Source organism: Podarcis bocagei (assembly GCF_964188305.1).
Source record: "Podarcis bocagei genome assembly, chromosome: 9".
Lineage (NCBI taxonomy): Eukaryota > Metazoa > Chordata > Lepidosauria > Squamata > Lacertidae > Podarcis > Podarcis bocagei.
In genome coordinates this window covers 56,961,808-56,985,094 of record NC_138134.1, presented here as the reverse complement: position 1 = coordinate 56,985,094, position 23,287 = coordinate 56,961,808, and the positions used below count along the sequence as shown (strand labels likewise).

Sequence of the window (23,287 nt, the reverse complement as noted above, 5' to 3'; positions counted from 1 at the left end):
AGGGTGCTGAAATATTAAGCCCTCTTTAAAGAGCAAAATAGCAAACTCTTGCTCGTGTGTGTGATACCAGAAAAGGGCCAAGTCCAGTCCTTCTCAAGGTGCAGAGAGAATTCTGCTATAACTAGAGCTGACTTCTGAATGGTGGCATCCTCCTCTTAAAGAAAAAATACTGCGTGAGAGCTGTGTAAATGTAAGCCACCTGACTCTGAAGAATTTACAGTTTGCTTCTCTAGCATTGTTAAAAGCCCACCATATAAAACCACCTTATAGAAATCAGATGATTGATCTATTTCTACGCTTGACTGAAAGAATCTCTCTAAGGTCTTGGTTATGGGCAATCCCACCCCTAAACCCATGATCCTTTAACGAGAGATTCTGGAGATGGACATACAACTTTATACATGTAGATCATGTGATTGATAACTAAGCTTTTAGCCCATGCTGTAATAGTGCTAATTAATAACTTTGTGCAGTTTATTGTGACTTTAATAACCCTTCAACAATTCGTCTGCATGGATTCTTAATTGTTTGCTTTCAGCATTGATTTGCCCAAGAGTTGGTTGTGATACCTATGAAATTCTTTGACTAGGTCAAGATTAAAAAACCACAAAGCCCCAATCTGTGTTATATAATGATCTAGAGCCCCAGTTGAAGCTCTTTAAGCATATTTTTTACCTTTTGTTATGCTTATGTGCTTGTGTACATAATTATATATTCCAGTGGTTTAAAGCAGGCTTTACTGACCTCTAGCACTCTATAAAGATTTTTGGACTTCAACTCCCATCAGGCCCAGACATACCGCATGCTGCTTGGTGCTGATGGGATTTGGAGTCCAAAACATCTGGGGGGCACTAGAAGCTGACAAAGGCTGCGTTAACATTTGTGGACTATAGCACAAAGCGAAAAATAAATGTCTGCCACCTTTTTGATTGTATTATCTCCAGGTCCAGGGTTTTCAGCATATTGTTCAGTGTGTCTAAACCAAAGCCTCACATTAAAAAATTAAAATTCCAAAGGAGTCATTTTGGCCTAGAATCAACAGACAAATGTTCTGCTTATAAATACAAGAGATCAAACTTTTCAACAGTTTCTGCATTGCCCTCAGGTAGTGCCTCTAGAGTTCATTTCACTATAGTTTACAGAGAAATGCTCTGTCATCTTCCTTCCACCCCTGCTTTCCTGATGTAGTTATAAGGAAGACTTTTAAACTAAAGAATAAACAGTTTGGCTATGCATTCCATTGTAATAGGGATACAATACAGTTCCAAATTGTATTCCCGCAAGAACCTTAGAGCAACAGCTCGTTTCTCAGAGCAGGTGCCAAGGAAAAGGGGAGCTGGGGGGGGGGGAGGCGCCCAATGTGATTAAAAAGTCCAATTCTGGCTATGCTGTGGAATTAATTGAAAAAATACCTAAGACTCAGCAGTAATAACAGATATTAGTGTGTCATTTTGACATTTGTGTGGGATGGTAAAATATCTTTAATAACTGAGAAAACTGAGGTGTTAAGTAGCTATATATGGGCATTCTGTGGAAAAGCAAGGGATAGAACTCACATCTCCTGCTCTCATTTCCAGAACCTTAATGGAAAAAACATCTTTCCTTTTAGTTGCTATGTTGAGACTTTCTCTGTTGTCACGACTTTCCCCCCTTGTTTGCTTTTTTTTAAAAAAGCTGATAGTTTCCGATTTCCCCCCTACAACAGAATAAATCTGGAATTTGAGCACTGCAAGAAACTCCTAATGTGCTCTGTACTCCCGTATTTTTTTTGTCTTAATTTGATTATTGCCCTAGGTTTTTTTTAATAGGAAAGGATTTAGAGGGGGATCACAATGAATTGCATGCACGAATGCACAAATTGTGATTCTTCTGTTTTTTGAAGTTTTAAGAATAAGTGGGTCTTAAGTCAACTTTAAACCCTGAAACCCTGAATTTCAGAGTTGTGAAATTAAGCTTTCTCTTTATGACAGTATTGTGTATGTGATTCCTAATGGAGAATTTGTCTCCTGTAGTCTTGCAGGCATCTCTGAGGGAAGAAAAGAAGCTTCGTGTAGAAAATGCCAAACTGAAGAAAGAAATTGATGTGCTGAAACAAGAATTGATCCAGGCTGAAATTCGGAATGGAGGTGACTGAAATGGGGTTGGGGGTTGGGAGAGCAATGTCGTCTTAAGCAAGTGTGGCTTCTTCATTCAGTCTGCAGAACACTCATTTCCCATACCAAGCGGAGAAATATTTGGGAGGCACTGAAGGGACAAAGTGTATTTTGGGGTGTAGAGGGATATTTACCCCAATTCTTAGATTTATGAAGAAAAATATTGGTGGTAAGCTACTTGTCTGGGTAGTATTCACTACCTGTCTGACACCACCTATACATTTTGTTCTACTGCATCATAGCAAACCATAGTAACGTTTGCATGCTACACTTTCTAAAATGTTACTCTACATGCCTTTAGGATCTGGAATGTTGTGAGAGGTGAAGTTGAACCAGCAGACAAACTGGAGCATCACGAATCAATCTTGGGTGCTCTTTTTATCAAATTCGCAAATTCTAAGCTGTTTTGGTTGAAAACTGGTGGCGGAGGGGAAAAAGGGATAAACTGGAATTTTATTTGTGTGTACATGCAAAATACATACAACCCTTATAAGTGACATTTTCTTCTTAATTCTAAAGAATGAGGGGAGCTGTCCAAGGGGACAGGAGATGAAGAGGAAATCCTGCTGCACAAGCAGAAATCCGATTGCATGATATTGGAAGCCGTTATCCACATTTTGCTCCCTTCAAAATTGTGCATACAGAAATATTTTCTGCGAGCCTCTGAGTTTAAGTACATAGAAATTGCCTAAGTTTGTAACTTACAAACTTAATTTTATGCTTGCCATAGTGTACTATGAACTTTGTGTACTAGGGACTTTGGCTACCGTATACATGCAGCCAAATGAGATGATATCATCTAAAGGATAGGTGGTGTTATCACTTAAAGAGTGTGTGTGGTGCACTCTGCAAGTAAAAAACTTGTCTCATTGGAATGAATGGGTGGAGAAGAGAAATGTTTTAGCCCTGTCCAATCCTTGTTGTGTTGGGGGAACACTCAACTGTAAACCAGTTCAAAAGCATACGTTAGTAACATTATACTAATTTTATGTACTATGTTAGTAATATTATATTATACTATGTTAGTAATCTTATACTAATTTTATGATGTGCTTGTCCGCTGGCTTGGTATGAAGCTATTGTCCAAAGCAATAACTTCAACCTATTGATTTTTATATTTCAATGTATTTCATCCCTATTGTTTCCCATCTATTTTAATCTGCTGACTAAAATGCCACATTTAGCTAAGGCTACAATCTAACAGAGAGCCAGTGTGGTGTAGTGGTTAAGAGCGGTGGACTTGTAATCTGGTGAACTGGGTTCGATTCCCTGCTTCTCCACATGCAGCTGCTGGGTGACCTTGGGCTAGTCACACTTCTTTGAAGTCCCTCAGCCCCACTCACCTCACAGAGTGTTTGTTGTGGGGGAGGAAGGGAAAGGAGAATGTTAGCCGCTTTGAGACTCCTTAGGGTAGTGATAAAGCGGGATATCAAATCCAAAACTATTCTTCTAACTTGGAAGCAAGTCTCGGTTCAATGAGAATTTATTCTAATTAACGTGATTGGCACAATTAATTCTTGCTGCTATCAACAATATGATTGCCTATTAATTCTCATGATGCTTACCCATAAAAGCCAGAAGGATTAAATTTAATATGTGTAAGTGAACCCAGACATTTGGAGATGACAGAATCCCAATATTGAAATTTATCCCTGCATTTTATTACTACTAATATTTCACAAAACCTTTGAAACCTACAGAACTCTCGTTTTTGATTAATGGATTGAATTTTAGCATTTTATACATTTTATTAAATAAATGTATAATATTCCTGCATTAAATATATCTTGGCAATGTTTTGAATCTTTCTTTGTGTTTAATGTAGTGAAACAAGTCTCTCTGCCGCCCAGTGAAACACCTTCTGCAACAGCATCCTTTTCAGAAGAAGTCTCTCAGCCCGCCACTGCTGCAGCGGCCCCATCTGGTCCTAAAGACCAAATTAAAGGAACAAATGAAGAAAAGAAGAAAAAGGACAAGACGGAAAAGAAAGGTGATTTTACATATGCTACTTGGAAATGTTTGAAGTTCAGTGTCATTAATAAACACCAGAAAGGAGTGTTATCAATGCAGATGTTTTTCAGGAAAATTATTCTGGATTAGGTTAGGCAAGGTGAATGTCTGTGTAGCTTATGTGAAATAAAAGCTTGGAAGTAACTAATGATTTCCATTTAAAAATGCTCCAAAATTTCCAAAATAATTTAGTTTAATACAATATTCTTAGAAATGAAAAGAGAATTGTTAGAATTGGAGGAAACAAGTGGGGACACGAAACAAACCTGTTGTATGGTATCCCCACTTCTTGATCAGTGCTCCAGCCATCTTGGAACAGGGGCCATATAGTCCGGGGTGGGTTAATAATAATAATAATTTATTATTTATACCCTGCCCATCTGCCACTCTGGGCAGCTCCCAACAGAATTAAAAGCACAATAAAACATCAAACAGTAAAAACCTCCCTAAACAGGGCTGCCTTCAGGTGTCTTCTAAAAAGTCAGATAGTTGTTTATTTCCTTCACATCTGGTGGGAGGGCATTCCACAGGGTGGGCGCCACTACCAAGAAGGCCCTCTGCCTGGTTCCCTGCAACCTCACTTCTTGCAGGGAGGGAACCGCCAGAAGGCCCTGGGACAATGGGGGTGGAGACGCTCCTTCAGGTATACTGGGCCGAGGTCGTTTAATGCTTTAAAGGACAGTACCAACACTTTGAATTATGCTCAGAAACATACTTGGAACTGATGTAGGTCTTTCAGGATGGGTGTTATATGGTCTCAGCAGCCACTCTGAGGGGGGGGGGGCAAGGGGGAATCGAGAGGAGGATGTCCTGAACCTAAGTGATTTATTGCCATGTAGGTGCAGTTGATCAAGAAGAGTTCCTGGTCAATGGGAATGGGGGGAAAGAATCTTTCCCAGCTTCCTCCTTCCTTGATCCTATACTAAGTAGAAGCCCAAGCAGGCAAGATTCCGTTCACTGCCACCTCTTTCCCCTTTTTCACAACTGATACCCTTAACAATCTAGGGAACGCTCTGTGGTTTAACTGTCCTCAACATTCCACAGTCCTTGAAGAACAAGGACTACTGAGAACAAGTCCTCAGCAGGCCAATGGTGAAGGTTCTAGCCTACTTGCAGTAGATTGAAATTAATGGACCCAAGTTGGTTAGGTCCATTATGAATCTTTGTTTTTTAAACCTATATTTACAAGTTAATATATTTCTGTGATTCTAGGGATCCCGTCAGGTATGCAGAAATTGTAACCTTATTTTTTGGTAGGTGCATTTTGCTTCTAAGCAAAGCATTAAAGGAAATGGTACCACAATTCTATCTAGTTATCCATGTTTAAGGAAGCCTGTTGTCACACAGTTGTAATGTTTTGGGTCTCTGTTGAAATCAAAGAATGTTAAAATGTACCGTGGGATTTCTTTTCAGGCAGGGAAAAAGAAAACTTGCTTGAATTGCATTCCCGGGGATGTGTGTGCCTGTGTAATTAAATGGCTTCCGATTTTGTTTTAGCAGAAAAGAAGGAGAAAAAGCAGCAGTCAGCTGCGAATGATGACTCAAAGCCTTTAGATGTTTCCCGACTTGATTTTCGAATTGGTTGCATCACTGCAGCAAAGAAACACCCAGATGCTGATACTCTGTACGTTGAGGAAGTTGACGTGGGAGAAACAAACCCTAGAACTGTTGTCAGTGGTCTAGTGAAACATGTTCCTTTAGAAGAGGTACATAAAGAATTCCTTTGATACTTCTTTTTCTTTGCTAAATAAAGTTTAATTTAAATATTTAAAATTGGTTTTTTTATAATAATTCAACATTTAGTTTTGGCACTTAAAGTTATGCAGCAGATGGATACTGAAATAATCTCAAGTTCACGAACTTATTACTTAAGAAACAAATTAAATAGAGGGGAGCCAAAACAAATCTAGCTTCTGCCAGCATCAGAATTCGACTCCAGCAACAACCCGATGAACCTTGGTGGTCCTCTTCCTGTATGCATCACACCTGGAGTAGCCAGTAATAACTTCTCAGTCTGCATCTTCCTGGCCAAGGGTGGGGGGGGGGGCTGTGGCTGTGCCCCTGCAGATGTTGCTAGACTACAGTTCCCATCATTCCTGATCATTGTGGCTATGGCTAATGGGAGTTTGAACCCAACATCTGCAGGACCACAGGCTCTCCACAGGCATATTTCAGTGGAATGTGCTCTTCTGCTCTTGATGCTATATATAGGATGCTGCAGGAAGTGGGTCAAGGTACGATGTCTCTTCGACTTTAACCAAGTAGTAATGCCACATGAGCTATTGCAGCCTGTCTGTCAAGCAGAGGATGCACTAAAAATGCCTTTCATCCATGTGTAAGGCATAGCCATATTTCCCAGAAGCATATGGAGTTTTCTTCTCTTGGGATTTAAGAAGCCCCTAGCAGGGAGGAAATGTGAAACAGTATTTTCTAGGCTGGATCTCTAGGCAGGATCTAGACACATCAAAGAAGTGACTCACTTAAATGCATTGTCAACTTCATACAGGGAAATCCCGTTGGTGAAAAACGAGACTCAACAGTGCCATCTGGGGTCATAGTGTTATAACACCTATAAAGCGCTTTATCTTTGCGAATGTAGCTGAGTCCCTAATTCTGCTGTTTGATAGCAAAACACACCTTCCAATGTTCTGGGTAATTTTGAGTAAATGTGTAATTTGAAATTATTTCTTGTAATACTGGTGGAGGAGACAAAAAAAATATTTTGGATGTAAACTTCTCTTCTTAACTTACTGCTGGAAAATGCTCAACTTTCACATATGCATCTGTTCTGTCCTTTGTCCATTTTGAAGGATGGAGACATACCTTGAAGGAAATCAGGAGCGCCCATGTACACTGTCACTTGAATAATCGAATCATAGAATTTTAGAGTTGGAAGGGTCATCTAGTCCAATGTTCCTGCAATGCAGGAATCTCAAATAAGGCATTGGCGACAGATGGCCATCCAACCTTTGCCAAGGAAAGAGAGTCCACCATATCGCAAGGGAGTCCATTCCACTGTCGAACAGGTCTTACCATCAGAAAGTTCTTCCTGATGTTTAGTTGGTATCTCCTTTCTTGCAACTTAAATCCATTATTTCAAGTCTTACCCTCCAGACTCATTAGGTAGGATCTGTATAGCAGTGTTTCCCAACCGGTGTTCCGCGGCACACTAGTGTGCCGTGAGACATCGGCTGGTGTGCCGTGGGAGGAAGGCGGGCGAGTCGGGCGGTGAGAGGCGGCGGCGGCGGCGAGGATCCGCGTCGAGCCGGGGGCGGCTCCGCGGTGGTGGTGCCGAGCGGCGGGGCAGTGCGCGCAAAAGGGAGGATCGCGAGACAGCGGAGGAGGAGGAGGCCGGCATGTCCGGGCAGCAGCAGCAACAACAGCAGCAGCAACTCCCGCCGCCGCCCCCTCCTCCGCCCGCTATCGCCGCCACCACCACAACAGCCGCCGCCGCCTCAGCTGCCCTCGCTCTGCTGCCTCCTCCCACCCCGGCAAGGGGGAGGGAAAAAACTTTCGCTTTTGTGCGTCCCTCCCGGCGTGACGCTGCGCGCTGACGTCACGGGGCGGGGCTTTAATGGTGGTGTGCCGCGAGATTTTTTTCCGGCTAACAGGTGTGCCGTTGCCCAAAAACGTTTGGGAAACACTGCTGTATAGTTACTTAGTAAAAGGACCCCTGACCATTAGGTCCAGTTGCGACCAACTCTGGGGTTGCAGCACTCATCTCGCTTTATTGGCCAAGGGAGTTGGCGTACAGCTTCTGGGTCATGTGGCCAGCAGGACTAAGCTGCTTCTGGCGAACCAGAGCAGCGCACGGAAATGCCGTTTACCTTCCCGCCAGAACGGTATCTATCTACTTGCACTTTTTGGCATGCTTTCAAACTGCTAAGTTGGCAGGAGCAGGGACCAAGCAATGGGAGCTCACCCCACCGCGGGGATTCGAACCGCCGACCTTCTGATCGGCAAGCCCTAGGCTCTGTGGTTTAACCCACAGTGCCACCCGCGTCTGTGCAGTTTCTTAAGGCATGCCTAAAGATTGAGGAGTGCAATTCTTCTTCTTTGCCCTTTATTGGCATTGTCCTCCTTTTCAGCCTCCCCCAAAGTTCAGGAATGTTTGAAAAACTCACCTAAGTTTCAGAAGAGGTTTGCCATGAGCAAGGGTGGTAGCTCAGTAAACATGGGCGCAGAATTCCCCTAGTCCTGCATAATTAGCCCCATGGATAGTTGTATTTGCATGGAGCACTCATTAGGATCTACTGCTCACTTTTTCTCTTTCCTAGGAAATATAAAAAGGACATTCCACCCCCCTAGTCAGCTCTGTGTGTGTTTTGGTAGTTATATTATACCAGCAATTGCAATAAAAATATGAGAGACTGTTTGTTGTTGGCTTCATCTGTGTCCCAATATGTTTTGAAGCATCTAGGGCATTGTGTTTTGCCTCTTACATAAAATACAGTGGAATCTCCACAATCCAGACAGCTTGAAGGACACCCACACTATACGGAACTGCAGTAAGGAAAACATCCTTTCTGGCTGAACATATTGAAATAAGCCAGATCCTGAATTTTAAGCAATATTTATCCAATATAATATTCAGGAAAGGAGAAGGAATTCTGTTCCTTGTTCTGACAGTTCCTGGCGTTCCAAACATCCCTTTAGTACCTCAGTTTAAGACAGCTGGGACTGCCTTAAATTTATCCAACAGTTAATTGTAATCAATGATATGCAACAGTCTGCCTTAAAATCATTGGTATATTTTTATACATAAGGTGGTTAGAAATGGGCTGCAGCTTCCAACCTAAACTTATTAATGTCTAATAACCATTTTTAGTCTCATTCTCCTCAAGTTGGCAAATGTCTTAATTAAAAACTGCTGCTTAAATTACAATTTGTGTGGAAACACGAACATCGGTTTGTATGCCTGGTAGGTTTTTGAATATCATCAGTAACTTTATTGTCAAAGATCTTTTTTGATTTATGTCTATTAAAAGAACAACAATCTGTTTTCTTGACCAAGTTGTTAGTTGCAATGTTCGCTAATGAGGCCTCATTGTTCTGCTTATTCATTGTAGCCTTCCCTAGTGGGGGGAAGGAAAAAACCCCAGAAGCATTTGTAGTTTTAAATAAATGAATTGCAGTGCACATTATGGACAACTGTTTTGATAAAATATGCTTCAAAAATGTCCTCCTGTCTTTGGATTAATTACATCCTGAATGGTAAACCACCTGGGCATGCTTTCTCTGATTAGTTTAGAAGGATGTTTTTACAAAAATTCCTTAAGTAACTGTTAAAAGTTGGAACCCAGGACCACAAAGAATGGAAAGTCAGTAAAACATTGTTTCAGCTATTATACCCAAGTACCAGGACACAATGTTGTCTTTATTGCACCCTCTTGTGTGTCTGTATTAGAAGACGGTTATCCTTAATTGTTTCCTGGCTTTTACTACTGAATTAGTCTTGAAAGAATGTTAATTGTTGCTAACATATTTGTATCTGCATACTTGGTGTTTTTGTGTGTTTTGCTGTGTGCAGTTGCATGCATTAATTTTCCCCCCTTGCTTCCTCATTGTGAAAGAAATGCAGAGAAGCCTAGCTAAATTTCATTTTTGTTTTAACTTACATCCCATGTACAGATGCAAAACCGGATGGCGATATTTCTCTGTAACCTGAAGCCGGTGAAAATGAGAGGAGTTTTGTCCCAAGCCATGCTGATGTGTGCTAGCACGCCAGAGAAGGTGGAGATTCTAATCCCTCCTAGTGGGGTTGTTCCTGGAGACAGAATTACATTTGAAGGTTTTCCTGGTAAGCAAGAGCATCTTGGAGATGGGGGTATTAAAAGAAATTACTGAGGAAATATATATATCAACGTGTACAGAAACAACATTATCCAGTAGTTTTATCATTAACTCTAATGAATGAAATAATTCTTCCCCGTGAGTGTAGCCCATTGCATGCAAAATTTGCTGAAAATAATTTTGCTTTTTCTCTGCACCCACCTACACCCCACATGAAGGAACTTTGAAATGCATTTGTGAATTGTGTGTGAGGTTGTTGGTACTTGCCAAGAGGAGGAGGAGCATGTCACTATCAACTTGCAGAGACTGGTGGAAGAACTTGTTAAGCAGTGTATGACAAATGGATGGGTTTGCACAAAATAAACTTATTTTTTTAAAAAAGGGATAAAGCTGTCCTGTATTTGAAGGAAATAGACTGCCAAGCTGGGGAATACTTGAGAATTGCCCAGGAAGTTAGTGCTTTAATGAAGTACAAAATTTTCATATTGAAAAAGCATGAAAGAGCAGCACCAATTAGGAGGTATAAATGATGGTGTAGAGAGTGTACCAGTGGTATATTTTTACTGAGAAATTGTAGGGAAAGAACTGGTGCATAGGAAGGAAAATGAAATGGTTCCAGTAAAATGGTCTTGGTTCAGATAAATGTTAAGAATAGTATCCAACTCTTTTATTATTATTTTTTAGAAGACATCTGAGGGCAGTCTTGTTTAGTGAAGTTTTTAATGTTTGATGTTTTATCGTGTTTTTTATATTCTGTTGGGAGTCTCCCAGAGTGGCTGGGGAAAACCAGCCAGATGGGCAGGGTATAAATTATTATTATTATTATTATTATTATTATTATTATTATTATTATTATTATTATTATTATTTTATTTGATATGAGTGGACTTTCTCTTCCTCCTGTGTTCCTCCTGTGCCACTTAAACCCCTGTTCTGGAGAATCCCACAACTGTACAGACCAGATTTTTATTTTTATTTGGAGGGGGGCGCAGAGGGAAAAGGAGAGGAAGGGGAAATGCTGTTGCTGGGGCATAAATTTGTCCCACTTGTGCAAGAGCATGGTTTAGTGCAACCCAGGGCTAACTTTTCTTGGATTTCTAGTGACTTTACAACATGAGTTGATGGTCCATTGGTTGTAGATTTGTAACCGGTGAGTTTTGAGCCCATGCCTAAATGGTAATCCTGTGCCTGCCTGATGCTCTTTGGAAGTGAATTTTGCAGGACAGCTGCCACCACACTAAAAAGGCTCTTCCCTTGGTAGACATAAGACAAACTTCCAGAGCTTACAACATTACCAAAAGTGTCATTCCTGAGGATCTAAGAGGCTGGGCAAGGGTATGTAATAAGGAGTTCTTGGAGGTAACCTGGTGCCAAGTTATTTAGAGTTTATATGCCAAAAGCAAGACCGGTACATAGGTGTCATGCAGTGTCAGTACAGCATTCTGCACCAGTTGCAACTTCTGGACCCAACCTTAAGAGAAGCAACACATAGATTGCATTGCCATACTCTTAACCTAGAAGCTACTTTATTTTCTACGAAAGGCAACATATATATTTTTTGTCATCAAGACTTGGAGAAAAGAGAGAACAACACAGACTGTATATTATCCAAGAGCAATCAAGTTGGCTGTTTCCCACTGATCTGGCAATATAATATGATAGGCTTAATACCATGAACATAAAATCAAAGAAGGCATTGCCCAACAGACTCTGCAGTCAATAACAAACCAGCTTTTCAGTTGAAGCCGAAATTGTGTTGCCGTGTAAGCCAAAAAACACATCTTGTCAAACATTCTGTATCCCTGCAATGAACGGCCATATGCCTCCCAGCGGAATTGGCTTAATGGATATGTGTGTCCTCTGTTTGTCCACATTAGAGGATGATTAGATTAGATTTGCACTGCTTCTAAATGTAGAGATTCCATGTGTGGCTCTGCTCTGACATTTATTGAACTGATGAGAGCATATGCCTTTAGATGTTGTCAAATGGCTTAAAATGCAGGTTCATGGTTGCAATAATTTTTTTTTATTAGCAAGGGCTATAGTGGCTTCTAGGACAGTTAACAACCACACTAAAAGTACTGTTTATGCATAATTGCAAAGTGTGCACACTGCCCATTTAGCTATCAGAATTGAGAAGAGTGATAGATTATACCAAATTACATCACCGCTTTTAAAATAAAAATGTCTGGGGGAATCAAAACTGCAGTTAATGTTTCTTTCCCCTAGGGCCTATTATCCCTAAATGTCAACCAAACAAATGTTTTCATTCCCAGAGGTTAAATTCTAAAATTCTACAGACTCGGTTTTGTTTGCTTGCATGAAATTAGATTTATGTGTGGAAATCACATGATTATAACCCACCATATTATAGTTTCTTGGGCGTTCCTCCTTTCAAGTTGTGTGTGTGTGTGTGTGTGTGTGTGTGTGAGAGAGAGAGAGAGAGAGAGAGAGAGAGAGAGTTTACTAAACATGTAAACAGTATTTGATTGATGAATTGTTCTTTTACAAGTCCTTTTAAAGTTTCCATTATGATGTTTATTTTTCAAAGGAGAGAAGTGTCATCAATCATAGTTTAATTTATTTTCTAGCTAGTTCTGATAAATTAAGAGTTGTTGTCTGTCATTTCTAAACAAAACAGGGACATGATCCATAAATATATGCCTTTTTAAAGTGTCAGTGGAAACGTTTTTCTACTTTGACCTGCATATCAAACTATAACATAAACCAGTCCCTCCAGATGTTTTGGACTACAATTCCCATCATCCCTGACCACTGGTCCTGTTAGCTAGGGATCATGGGAGTTGTAGGCCAAAACATCTGGAGGGTCGCAGGTTGGGGAAGCCTGGCATAAACCATAGTAGTACTTCTGAAAGAGCATCATTGCATGTATTCTTCTGAGTTGACTGTCTTATTAATCCTAACATCATTTCCTTCTCTCACACTTGCCTAAATGCTTGTAAATGATTCTGTTAAAAGCTTACTGCTCATCTATTTCCGTTTAGAACTTTGTATTAGGAAAGCAAAGGAATGTTCAATTGCCATCACCCCCTCAAAAAAAGTAAAACAAAAAACATGCGCCTACAAGTGTTCTAAATCATTGTTAAATGTGAGTTTTATTTTAATGTGCTTTTGTCCTTATTAAAAATAACCCCATTACACTTTGAGAAAAGCACTTGAAGCTCCAGTTGTTGTTTCCTTTTGGGGATGCTTAGGGTCCAGTTGTAATTGGATATGGCTTTATTGTAGGTTGTAGTTTTATTTTTAACTGGATATTATTGTTGCATCTTATTGATTTATAGTCTGCTTTTGACAAAGTACTTCACCCAAGACTTCTGTGTAAACTTTGCAGTCATATAAGAAGAGCAGAGGTCCTCTTTTGGATCAGGAATTGGTCAAGTTGCAGGAAGCAGGGAGTAGGAATAAATGAACAGTTCTCTGAATGGAGAGATATAGAAAGTGGAGCCCCCCAAGGAATGGTATTGGGACCTGTGGTTTTTAGCTTGTTCATAAAAGATCTAGAACTGGGGGTGAGCCAATGATGAGAAAGTGCCCCCCCCCTTATGCAAGGGTTTGGTTCCGGGAGCCAGTTTGCTGGCAGAGACCTTGCACTGCCTTCCCAAAGCCCAGTAAGCGAGGAAAAAGCTCACTGGAAGCATGGGTGGGGAAACGATAAATAAATGGAGAGCTGAGAGTGGTGGTTCTCCCTGTTGTTGTTGTTCACTCGTTTAGTCGTGTCCGACTCTTCATGACCCCATGGACCAGAGCACGCCAGGCACTCCTGTCTTCCACTGACTCCCGCTGTTTGGTCAAACTCATGCTGGTACCTTCGAGAACACTGTCCAACCATCTCGTCCTCTGTCGTCCCCTTCTCCTTGTGCCCTCCATCTTTCCCAGCATCAGGGTCTTTTCCAGGGAGTCTTCTCTTCTCATGAGGTGGCCAAAGTATTGAAGCCTCAGCTTCAGGATCTGTGCTTCCAGTGAGCACTCAGGGCTGATTTCCTTCAGAAAGGATCAGTTTGATCTTCTTGCAGTCCATGGGACTCTCAAGAGTCTCCTCCTCTAATTCAAAAGCATCAATTCTTCGGCGATCAGACTTCTTTATGGTCCAGCTCTCACTTCCATGCATCACTACTGGGTCAGTTTTCCCTGACTCTCCATTTATTTATCCCCCCCACACACCAATATAAGGTGATCGCATAAGTAAAGCAAGCGCAAGTTTGCAGGCTTACTGTACTAAATTGTTCAGGGTCATTAAAACGAAGAGATTCTGAAGAGCTCCAGAAGGACCTCTCCAAACCGAGTGGATGGGCAATAAAATGGCAAATTAAGCGAAGTGAAGCAAGTGTCAAGTGATGCACGTTGAGGCAGAAACATCTTAGTTTTACATATATTCTCATGGGGCGTGAACAAACCCAGGAACCTTGAGGTCACAGTAGACAGCTGGATGGAGATATTGACCCAGCATGCGGCAGCTTTGAAAAAGGCGAATTCCCTGCTTCAGATCATTAAGAGAAGAATTGAATATGCCTCTGGATACCAGTTGCTGGAAATTGCAGGCGGGCAGAGTGCTTAGGTCCTTCTTTGTGGGCTTCCCAACCAAGATAACAGGATGCTGGACTAGATGGGTCATTGGCCCGATTCAGCAGTCCCATCTTACTTTCTCAAGGAAAGGAGAGTTGGAGTAAACTCCCCCCCCCATATAAATTGCTTATGAAAGAGTCTCGTCTTTCCCCACCCCAATCCGTATTACATACATGATTCAAAGGTTGCACTGAGGAGCTATACAGTGTTGTGTGAGAGAAGACTTTGTGAACTTTACCACTGCTTCCTTTCTGATAGGAAACCAGAGATAACTCAGGAGTTTTAATAGTTCTGAGTGAAGGATTTATAACCCATTTTAAGTAAGTTCGGTCTTCTGAGGCTATATATCTTAGCTGCGGAATAAAACAGTGCTCCCTAAAGCACCAAAGGGAAAGAGCTGCTCACAAATCTGGTAGCTGTGAAATAAAGGCAGTATATTCTCCGAGAATATGCTGTACCGAATAGTGCAAGAGTCTCATTCTGACAGCACAGCATGTTTTTATTTTGTATTAATTCTCTTGATACTGTGGTATAGGGTAAATAAATATATGAATGGGGGGAGGGTCTCTATAGGAAGATGACTAGTTTGCAAAAAAATGAAAAAGAAAAAAGGCAAAGGTGGTGGAGAAAAGATGAAAGATATAGAACTGTTAGAGCTGCCTCACTTTTTTAATTGAACCAACCAACTTAAAGAAAGTGTCCCAACTTGATTTCTTCGTTTATTTAGTAGATTTATGTTGTGCTTTTTGATTGAAGAAGAAAAGTTTGGATTTGATATCCCGCTTTATCACTACCTGAAGGAGTCTCAAAGTGGCTAACATTCTCCTTTCCCTTCCTCCCCCACAACAAACACTCTGTGAGGTGAGTGGGGCTGAGAGACTTCAAAGAAGTGTGACTGGCCCAAGGTCACCCAGCAGCTGCATGTGGAGGAGCAGGGATGCGAACCCGGTTCCCCAGATTACAAGACTACTGCTCTTAACCACTACACCACACTGGCTCTCACTGCCCACAGAGCAACTCACATCATGAATATAATGCAAGGCATACATTAAAAGCCAGATACTTAAAATAAAGCAAGACCAACCCAGTTGGAGCAGGTGCCTGATGTGGTCTTTGCCTGCTTCCATCTCTCTTTCTCTCCCCTCTTTAATTCCCACCTAGCAATTGGTCTTAGCTATCTTGAAGAGGGAAAGGGGACGTCAACTGCGAAAGCAACTTTGATGTCCAAAGCAAGGAAGTGCAATTTATATTTTTGAACTGCACATTGGATCGCTTTCTCTTTTTAACCGTTGGTGTATACCATGGCTCCTCGCTGGCGATTGGAACATACTTTTATTTACATAATAACCCACGACATCTGGAAAGTTTGAGTAAGGACACAGCGCATGCTGTAAAATTCCTTCTGAAACCACAACCTGCTGGTTTAGCCATTAGTGGCTCGCGCTGCTGAAGCTTAAACGTGATCCAGGGCCTGTGAAGCCCTGTTGTTAATTCCCAGTGAATTTGGGTCCAGCCACTTGCTTTTACCAGAGGAGCAGAAATACTCAAGTGTAGCGCTCTGCTGTGCCACACAGCAGCCTAGAAGTAGTTCTCCCAGGAAATTTGCCCTGACATACTTGCGCATGTCATTTGCTTGCATTCATGCAAAGACAGGAGCTGTGCGCAGCAATCTCTGGATTCAGTTTGGGAGCTCATTGTCTTTTTTTTAAAAAAAAAAATAATTTATTTGGTTTTTCAAATTAACATTTTACAGAGATATATCAAACATAAATAATAAAAACAAGGTTCCGAGAAATCTCCTGGACTTCCATCCTCCTCTTTGTGGGTCCTATTATTAATCATTTCCTCCTGCATCATTTATGATAATCCAAATCTTTTACATCTCCATTGTGTCCAAAATTCACCCTTAAACTACAAGTGATATTCCAATCCCACTAACAAGTTTAACTGTTTACAATGGTCTTTTAAGATAAGTTATAATTTTTCCCCATTTCTTATTAAAATTTTGGTCTTCCTGATTTCTGATTCTTCTGGTCATTTTAGCCATTTCGGCATAGTCCATCAACTTCATCTGCCATTCTTCTCTGGTAGGAACTTCATCTTCTTTCCATCTCTGGGCCAATAACATCCGTGCAGCTGTGGTCGCATACATAAATAGTCTTTTCTTCTCCCTTGGGATTTCGGCACCTAGGAGCTCATTGTCCTTCAAGGTTATTTGCCCCAAGTAATTGATGTGTCGATGCCTCTTGGAGGCAGTAATGAGTCATATGAGTCGTCACTGCTTTCACAGGTTTCGAATTCTGATCACGAAGGGCCTCTCTGGAAAAGCACATTCAAAGATACTATCTTTCTTGTCTTCCTTTAACATGAACAGGATAGTTTACTCAACAGAGCAAATTTTAAAATTCTAGTTAAATACTTACTGTAGCTTTATTTAATACTCAGTTTAGACTGGGGGTGGGGAATGTGTCTATAGAGATTGCTGGACTGCAACTCCCATCATCCTTGACCATTGACCATGTTTGCTGGATCTGATGGGAGTCGGGAGTTCCGACGACATCTGAAAAGGGGCCACAGATTCCCCATCTCTGGTTTGGACTTTTTCACTTGGAAGCATGTACACATTAATGGCTTGAAACCCAGTGAACTCATCCACCCTGTTGCATTTCAAGTTGCTGCACATACCAGAGATCGGGCAGGGATATCTTCAACCTACGCCCATTGTCTGATTCATTTGCATGCACAACGGCTGCCTAAAATGTACACATCTCAACTTAACTGCAGCTTCCGTTTTCAAATCGGGTGGAAACTTCTTTGATGGAAAGCCCATCAAATGGGAGTATTTATCGAGAAGCTACAAGATACCTGTGGATTGTGGCGAACATTGTGTACTCTGCTCCAAACACTAGCAGTGGGAGCCCACTGGACCCAGAATAAGCATTAATGTGTACACTACCTTAGTGTACTGTAACAATTCTGAAGAGAGGCTTTTCTGGGTCTCGAGTTCCTCACTTACTGGAGGAAAATATCTCTTTACTTACCTTTGGGCCTTTCACTCAAGCATCCCATGCCTGTTCTGTTCCAACTTCTGGTATGTTTTCAGTGCTTGGACGAGCCAGCGCAGCAGAGCAGTATAATGCCTGTCAGTTAGCTTTTCTGCAAATTTAAAGAAAGCTAACTGCTCTCCCCAAAGAGTAGGAATCATGAGTTTTCTCCCATCTTATTTTTAGCTGTCCTTCACAGTGGTTGTTTCTCTTGCGAGAAGGGGATGCAGAGGGGAGGTTTACTGTGGAACGCACAACACAGCGCTCTGGTAATGTTTAAAAGTGGTGCCTGTGCTAATCTAATACAAGCCCACCACAGATCCCAGGGGAGCTTGCCTGGGTATTCCAAAGCAAGTTTTAATAAGATCCAGAAGGTGTTTGTGTAATAAAAGCCAGATTTTAATTTATTCTTGAAAACTAAATTTGCTTTTATAATGTTTGCATTTGAAAAGGATTGACTTCACCTTTGGGGTGATATAATTTTTGCTTTGCGTAGAATTCCCCCCCCCCCCCGTATCTAGCTTGCTCCAAAAGTTGGGATGGGGGTGGGCACTGATTTGTTTGTTTGTTTGTTTGTTTACTATGGGGCAGATCATCTTAAATATCCTCTAGGGCAGGGCTGGCTAACCTGTGGTCCTCCCGATGTTGTTTGACAACCCCCGTAATCACTGACCATTGGGCGTGCCAGCTGGGGCTAATGGGTGTCAGAACTAGCAGCATCTGGAGGTCTACAGGTTAGCCACCCTGTTCTGGGTGCTTTATTGTTTCTCTAAGAGGTGAACTGTTTCTCTATAAATTACTCGCTGCCTATGGCTGATGCACTGAAGCTTCTCTTCGTCACAAGCCGATCTGTTTAACAGACTTGTAGCGGGTTAATCATAATTAATTCTATGGCTGTTGCTGAGGTGGAAAGCTGATCCCCAGCCATCTGGTAGTATAATTGGGTTGCACCAAACTCCAGCAAGCTCCATGAGGAAATGCTGTGGCCATTTCTGCGCTCAGCTTCTCTGACATATAAACCTGATGTACTATTAATACATTTGTGGCCAAAATTAATCAAAGGTGGCTTATGGGGCAGTTGCACCTGTAAGCATCTAGTATGCTCAGGATGAAATCAGTTAGTGGTTGTTGTTTTTCGGTTCCCTTTCAATAGTTAACGCAGAGTTTGAATGGAAGCAAAGAGTTTCTGTCCCCACCACACCCCTTATTGCTGCAAAGGAGTAGAATTGACAGGCATACAGCTGTCGCTAAACAATAAGGCATTTGGATATTTCCAAGCACCCAGAAAATCATAAATTGATATTTGCCTCTGGTTTGAGCCCATTTTCAACCCCCTTAATTGTAAGTCATTCTTCAGTATGAGATTATGAAATAAAAGCAGATTGGAGGGGGATTACCGTATTTTTCAGTCTATAATACGCCCCCATGTATAAGACACCCCCTATTTGGGGGGACTAGATTTAAGAAAATGGGGGGAGACACTATCCGTGTATAAGAAACCCCTTAATTTTTGGCATTATTTTTTATGGGGGGAGAGAAACCTAGTCTTATACACAGAAAAATATGATAATTTAAGAAATGTCATGGACGGGGATCCAGATAAGTAAGCAACTAGCTCTGTGCTCCCCAGGGAGCTTTGGGCATGTGTTTATTGAGTAGCAGCCCTCTCATGACACATGGCAAAATCAATATTTGAAAATGAGAGGGGGAGAAGGGGGCTTTAAAAGGTTTGTGGGAAGCAAAGAAGGAAAAGGCAGAAATCCCTCTTGGCTTGCCCAAAGCCCTTACACATGTCTAAAGTAGCTCTTCTAATTTACAGGTGAAGGGGAAGATGTAAAGTAAGTGGACTACTAGGTTAAGGCATCTTTTGGGCAGGATTTACACTGTTGTTGTTTTATTATTTTCTGCTCAGAGGGGCCAGTGTGGTGAGGGGTGGTGAGGATGTACCACTGCCCCAGATGAAAATATATTACTACGAACAATGTTCCAGTTCCTATTTGAGAACTGGTAAGTCACCAGTAAATTGTGCAAGTTGCTTTCGCTGCCTTTTAAATAGTCTTGGGTGCTTTCTGCCTTGTGGGCTTGAGTTTTGAAAGGCTTCATCAAAAGGAATGGGCAGCCAAAATACAAAGTCCATTCAGCCCGTACTAAGATGTTAAATGAGGCTCCTAGCTGGCAGAAAGGCTGATAATGAAAATGATTGTTATTGAGGCTCACCATTGTTACAGTTTGTTGCACTTACTAGAAGGAATTGTACAAAAGAGGATAAGATATCCCAGGCCATTCTGGCTGGACAATTTAAATCCTTGTTTTATCAGCATTAAATTATGAACTGAAACCTGCTTGTTCTTACAAGAAGGAATAAGTAACACATTTTGTACCTTTTCTTTCCATTGTTGGTATGCATACATCATTCAGAATCCTATAGGGTTAGACCCAGGCTTCACCATCTATGAACAGAAGGGTTTTGATCTAGAGGAGCAATAACAGTGGTGTTTGGGCAAGGGTGGGTGTGACTTTTTATGATTTACCACATCCCCTGCAGCCCCCAGCGTATAATCCTCCACACTGTCCTGGAAGGCCTAAACCCTAAATTAATCTAAACTGTGTGGAAACGGTACTGAGGGCTGCAGGAAAAAGTGAGTTGTCAAAAGTCATCTCTTTATGCCATCAGATCCTATGGGCAGAGTCTTCCCCTACCCGTTCTTTCTCTAGCTCTGTTTTTCTTGCCCGTGCAGCTGGTTTCTATGATGTGTTTTGGTTTGCTTTCTTTATTCTACTTGTGAATTCCATTGAAGTTTTTAGTTGTTATTTTTATTTAAGAATAGGTTGGTGTCATTTGACGTTGGTCCTAATACTGTATACCTAATTTTGCAATACAGCAGCTCCATGAGCTTTCTGAAACCAAGAATTCTTTCAGCAAGCACGTGTACCTAGCAAATGTATTAATGTGGACACTAATTGCTGTATGAATCTTGCACTAGGGGAATAAGGAGTAAAGCATTACTGCTGCTCGGAATGGCCTCTCATGTTTGTGATGGGAAGCAGAACACCTAGCTCACTTAAATAGTTCTGATGATCTTACTCTTGGGCTTTGTATTATTCCACTATTGTGACTCCCTTAACCATTCACAGCAGTTTCAAAAAGTAGTAGGAAAAGAGCATTAGACTTACTTTCCCTAGCTCCAGCTTTCCACAGAATTGGTAATCCTTGTCTGCTTCCCTGTTTTGAACATGTCTGAGTGATTAAAAATAATAATAATTAGTGGAGTTAAAATATTTTGTTTGTCTTTGCATTCCAGTTCCTCTCAGAGAGATGCTTCATATCTAATCTACTTGTGGATTGGAACAAATGTTAAGCATTGCTATTAATAACCAGAGTCTGCTCCTAACCAGAATTTGAAGTTATGGCTTTATAACTGGTTTCATATTCAGGTTAGAAGCAAACCATGGTGAGTGTTAAGTGTGGTCAATAGTATTGATGCAGACTAACCATGGTGCATAGCTAACCACGGTGCAGGGTGAAAGGAATTGGCATGTGGGAGGGAAGATGGATGAGGGAGGGGAGTTTGCAATTTCATGGCACACTTTCCTTAACCTTCGGTTTAAAATAAAGGTTCTTATGACTGTGGCAGCCAAGAGTTCTTCCTTTTAGCCCGCTAGATCTGTTACAGTTAAACCCTTTACTTGGTGGGTAAACTATTTTATATGGATCAGAAAAAGAACTCCCCCCTCCAAAAAAAATGTACTTAATACGTTGATTTCTAGCAGCTCATGCTCCAATACATTTTGAAAGGAAACAGTCTTTAAAATGATTTATCCTGCTTTCATGTCTGTCTGTTTTTTAGGTGACCCTGAACGAGAACTTAACCCTAAGAAGAAAATATGGGAGCAGATCCAGCCTGACCTTCATACTGATGGCCAATGTGTTGCTACGTACAAAGGAGTGCCATTTGAAGTGAGGGGGAAAGGGGTCTGCAGAGCTGCTACCATGGCCAACAGTGGAATCAAATAAACATTTATCGGTTCTGCAAGCGCTTTAGGTCATTTTTAATGGAATGCAAACACAATTAAAAACAAATAATTGCCTCACCCGAAACTATGCTCATTCATTTTTGTACACCTGTTACCAAATAATGAGTTTCCACGGCTAACAACTTCATATTTCTCTTTCATCGCTTCCTGCTTTCTGGAATCTGAATATAGGCATTCATTAGGTGGAGCGTAACTCTTGCTTTCAGGGCAAATGGCTTTTAAAAGGGCAAAAGGAGGTTCAATTTTTGTGAAGTGGGGAATAGATTAAGTCAAAGGAACCAGGATAATGATTATTTGGTGGAGGAAGAGTCGGAAACGTCTAAACAACAACATTTAGATAAATTGTGTGTGTGTTTGGATGGATGTGCAAGTTGACTTTGCCTGCTAAGGATAGTGAGTGACTGTACCATACTATAATTACTTTATATTAAATCATATTGGAAAAACTACAGCTGTAGTTACTGATCACTTAATAACCGAAATCACCAGTTGAGCTAAATTTGGCATACAAATTTTACCTACAAGTTCCTACCTAAATTGAATTTGAGAAGTAGGCTAAGATGAAGACTAGATATGACTCAATTAGATATGACCTGATACCAGAAAATCTAAAAGCTGTTTTTTAAAAAAATAATATAAAAAATGCCGTAATGAAATTTTATGTCACACATTGCATATTTTTTTATTTTTAAAAACATTTCTAGCCTTTCATCACAAGCAATCCCAGGGCATGGTTCAGTAAGCAATTTAAAACTGAAACAAAATAATAATAAAACTGACTTGTATATAACATACCATTGTTCTGTAAAATTATATCTGGCATTCTTTCACGGGGTATTGAAGATAACAGTTCTGTTTCTTCCAAAATGGTATAAATGCATTTATGAAGAAGAGACGGAATGGAGCACAGATGTGGAAATTATGGAACTTTGCATTGCAATTTAACTAAAATTGCAGGGCTGGTTAATATAAATTAATTACAAATGGGCTGGGAGAAGGTTGGGGGTGTCTGTGATGGGAGGGAGAGCCTGGTTCATATACCTGATAGTTTGGACTAAGCAATGGTTTAGAGTGCACTAGAGGCTTGCTCCCTTCCTGCAACATATCACAAGTTTGGGTTTGCATAGAAGCCAGACTCTGGGTGCCAGCAGAATCAGGAGCAGACCATTGTTTGTTTTAAACTCTGACTTTAATGTGTGCAAGCCAAGCTAATGATTTACCCCCTGTTAATCGTTTTGTGAATCAGGGAAGTACAGCATTCATAGGAAGTGTTCAGCCAATGAGAGAGGTGAAAATGAGAGGTTAAGAAAATTCTTGGGTTGAGTGCAGGAGACTGATTTGATCCTGGACATATGGTGTGGAAACAAGCCCTGTTTTTTCCATAGGCTTAAGTAGTCTAGTATTAAAGTTACTGGGCAAAATCTAGAGAGATTAAGTGTCCCAAAGTTCCTTTGGATGAACAGGATTTAAGTATTTAACAGTATGCTTGCTTAGGCATAGCTACCTTTCCCTACATCTTACCTTCTTTCTCAGCAGTGTTACTGAGTTCAACCATTTCTTTGGATTCAGCGGCATTTCACTGAGGTTGTGCACCATTACTAATTACTTTATAACACAATTTATGTGAATGCTGACGGGTTAGCAAACGATGACCAGATTGTCTGGCAG

The 23,287-nt window shown here is 41.0% G+C and overlaps 1 protein-coding gene and 1 long non-coding RNA gene across 6 annotated transcripts in view; one reads left to right on the top strand and one right to left on the bottom strand.

The window, feature by feature from the left end:
* The window catches only part of AIMP1 (aminoacyl tRNA synthetase complex interacting multifunctional protein 1), a 38,174-nt gene extending 16,491 nt beyond the window's left edge, over positions 1–21,683 (top strand). For 4 of the 5 annotated variants that reach the window (XM_081208168.1, XM_081208166.1, XM_081208167.1 and 1 more), the window contains 5 exons: positions 2,013–2,126; positions 3,979–4,143; positions 5,661–5,869; positions 9,795–9,963; positions 21,433–21,683. In XM_081208168.1, coding sequence (XP_081064294.1) covers positions 2,013–2,126; positions 3,979–4,143; positions 5,661–5,869; positions 9,795–9,963; positions 21,433–21,599 — 824 coding nt within the window. In that variant the 3' untranslated portion in view covers positions 21,600–21,683. The remainder of the gene's footprint in view (positions 1–2,012; positions 2,127–3,978; positions 4,144–5,660; positions 5,870–9,794; positions 9,964–21,432) is intronic. The other variant, XM_081208165.1, reaches the window with a different exon arrangement.
* LOC308594787 lies at positions 16,257–21,422 on the bottom strand. Its single transcript, XR_014011610.1, has 2 exons — positions 20,759–21,422; positions 16,257–20,056 (listed from the first exon to the last, which is right to left on the bottom strand). It is a non-coding gene; the product is annotated as an uncharacterized lncRNA (long non-coding RNA).
* Positions 21,684–23,287: the final 1,604 nt, after the last annotated feature.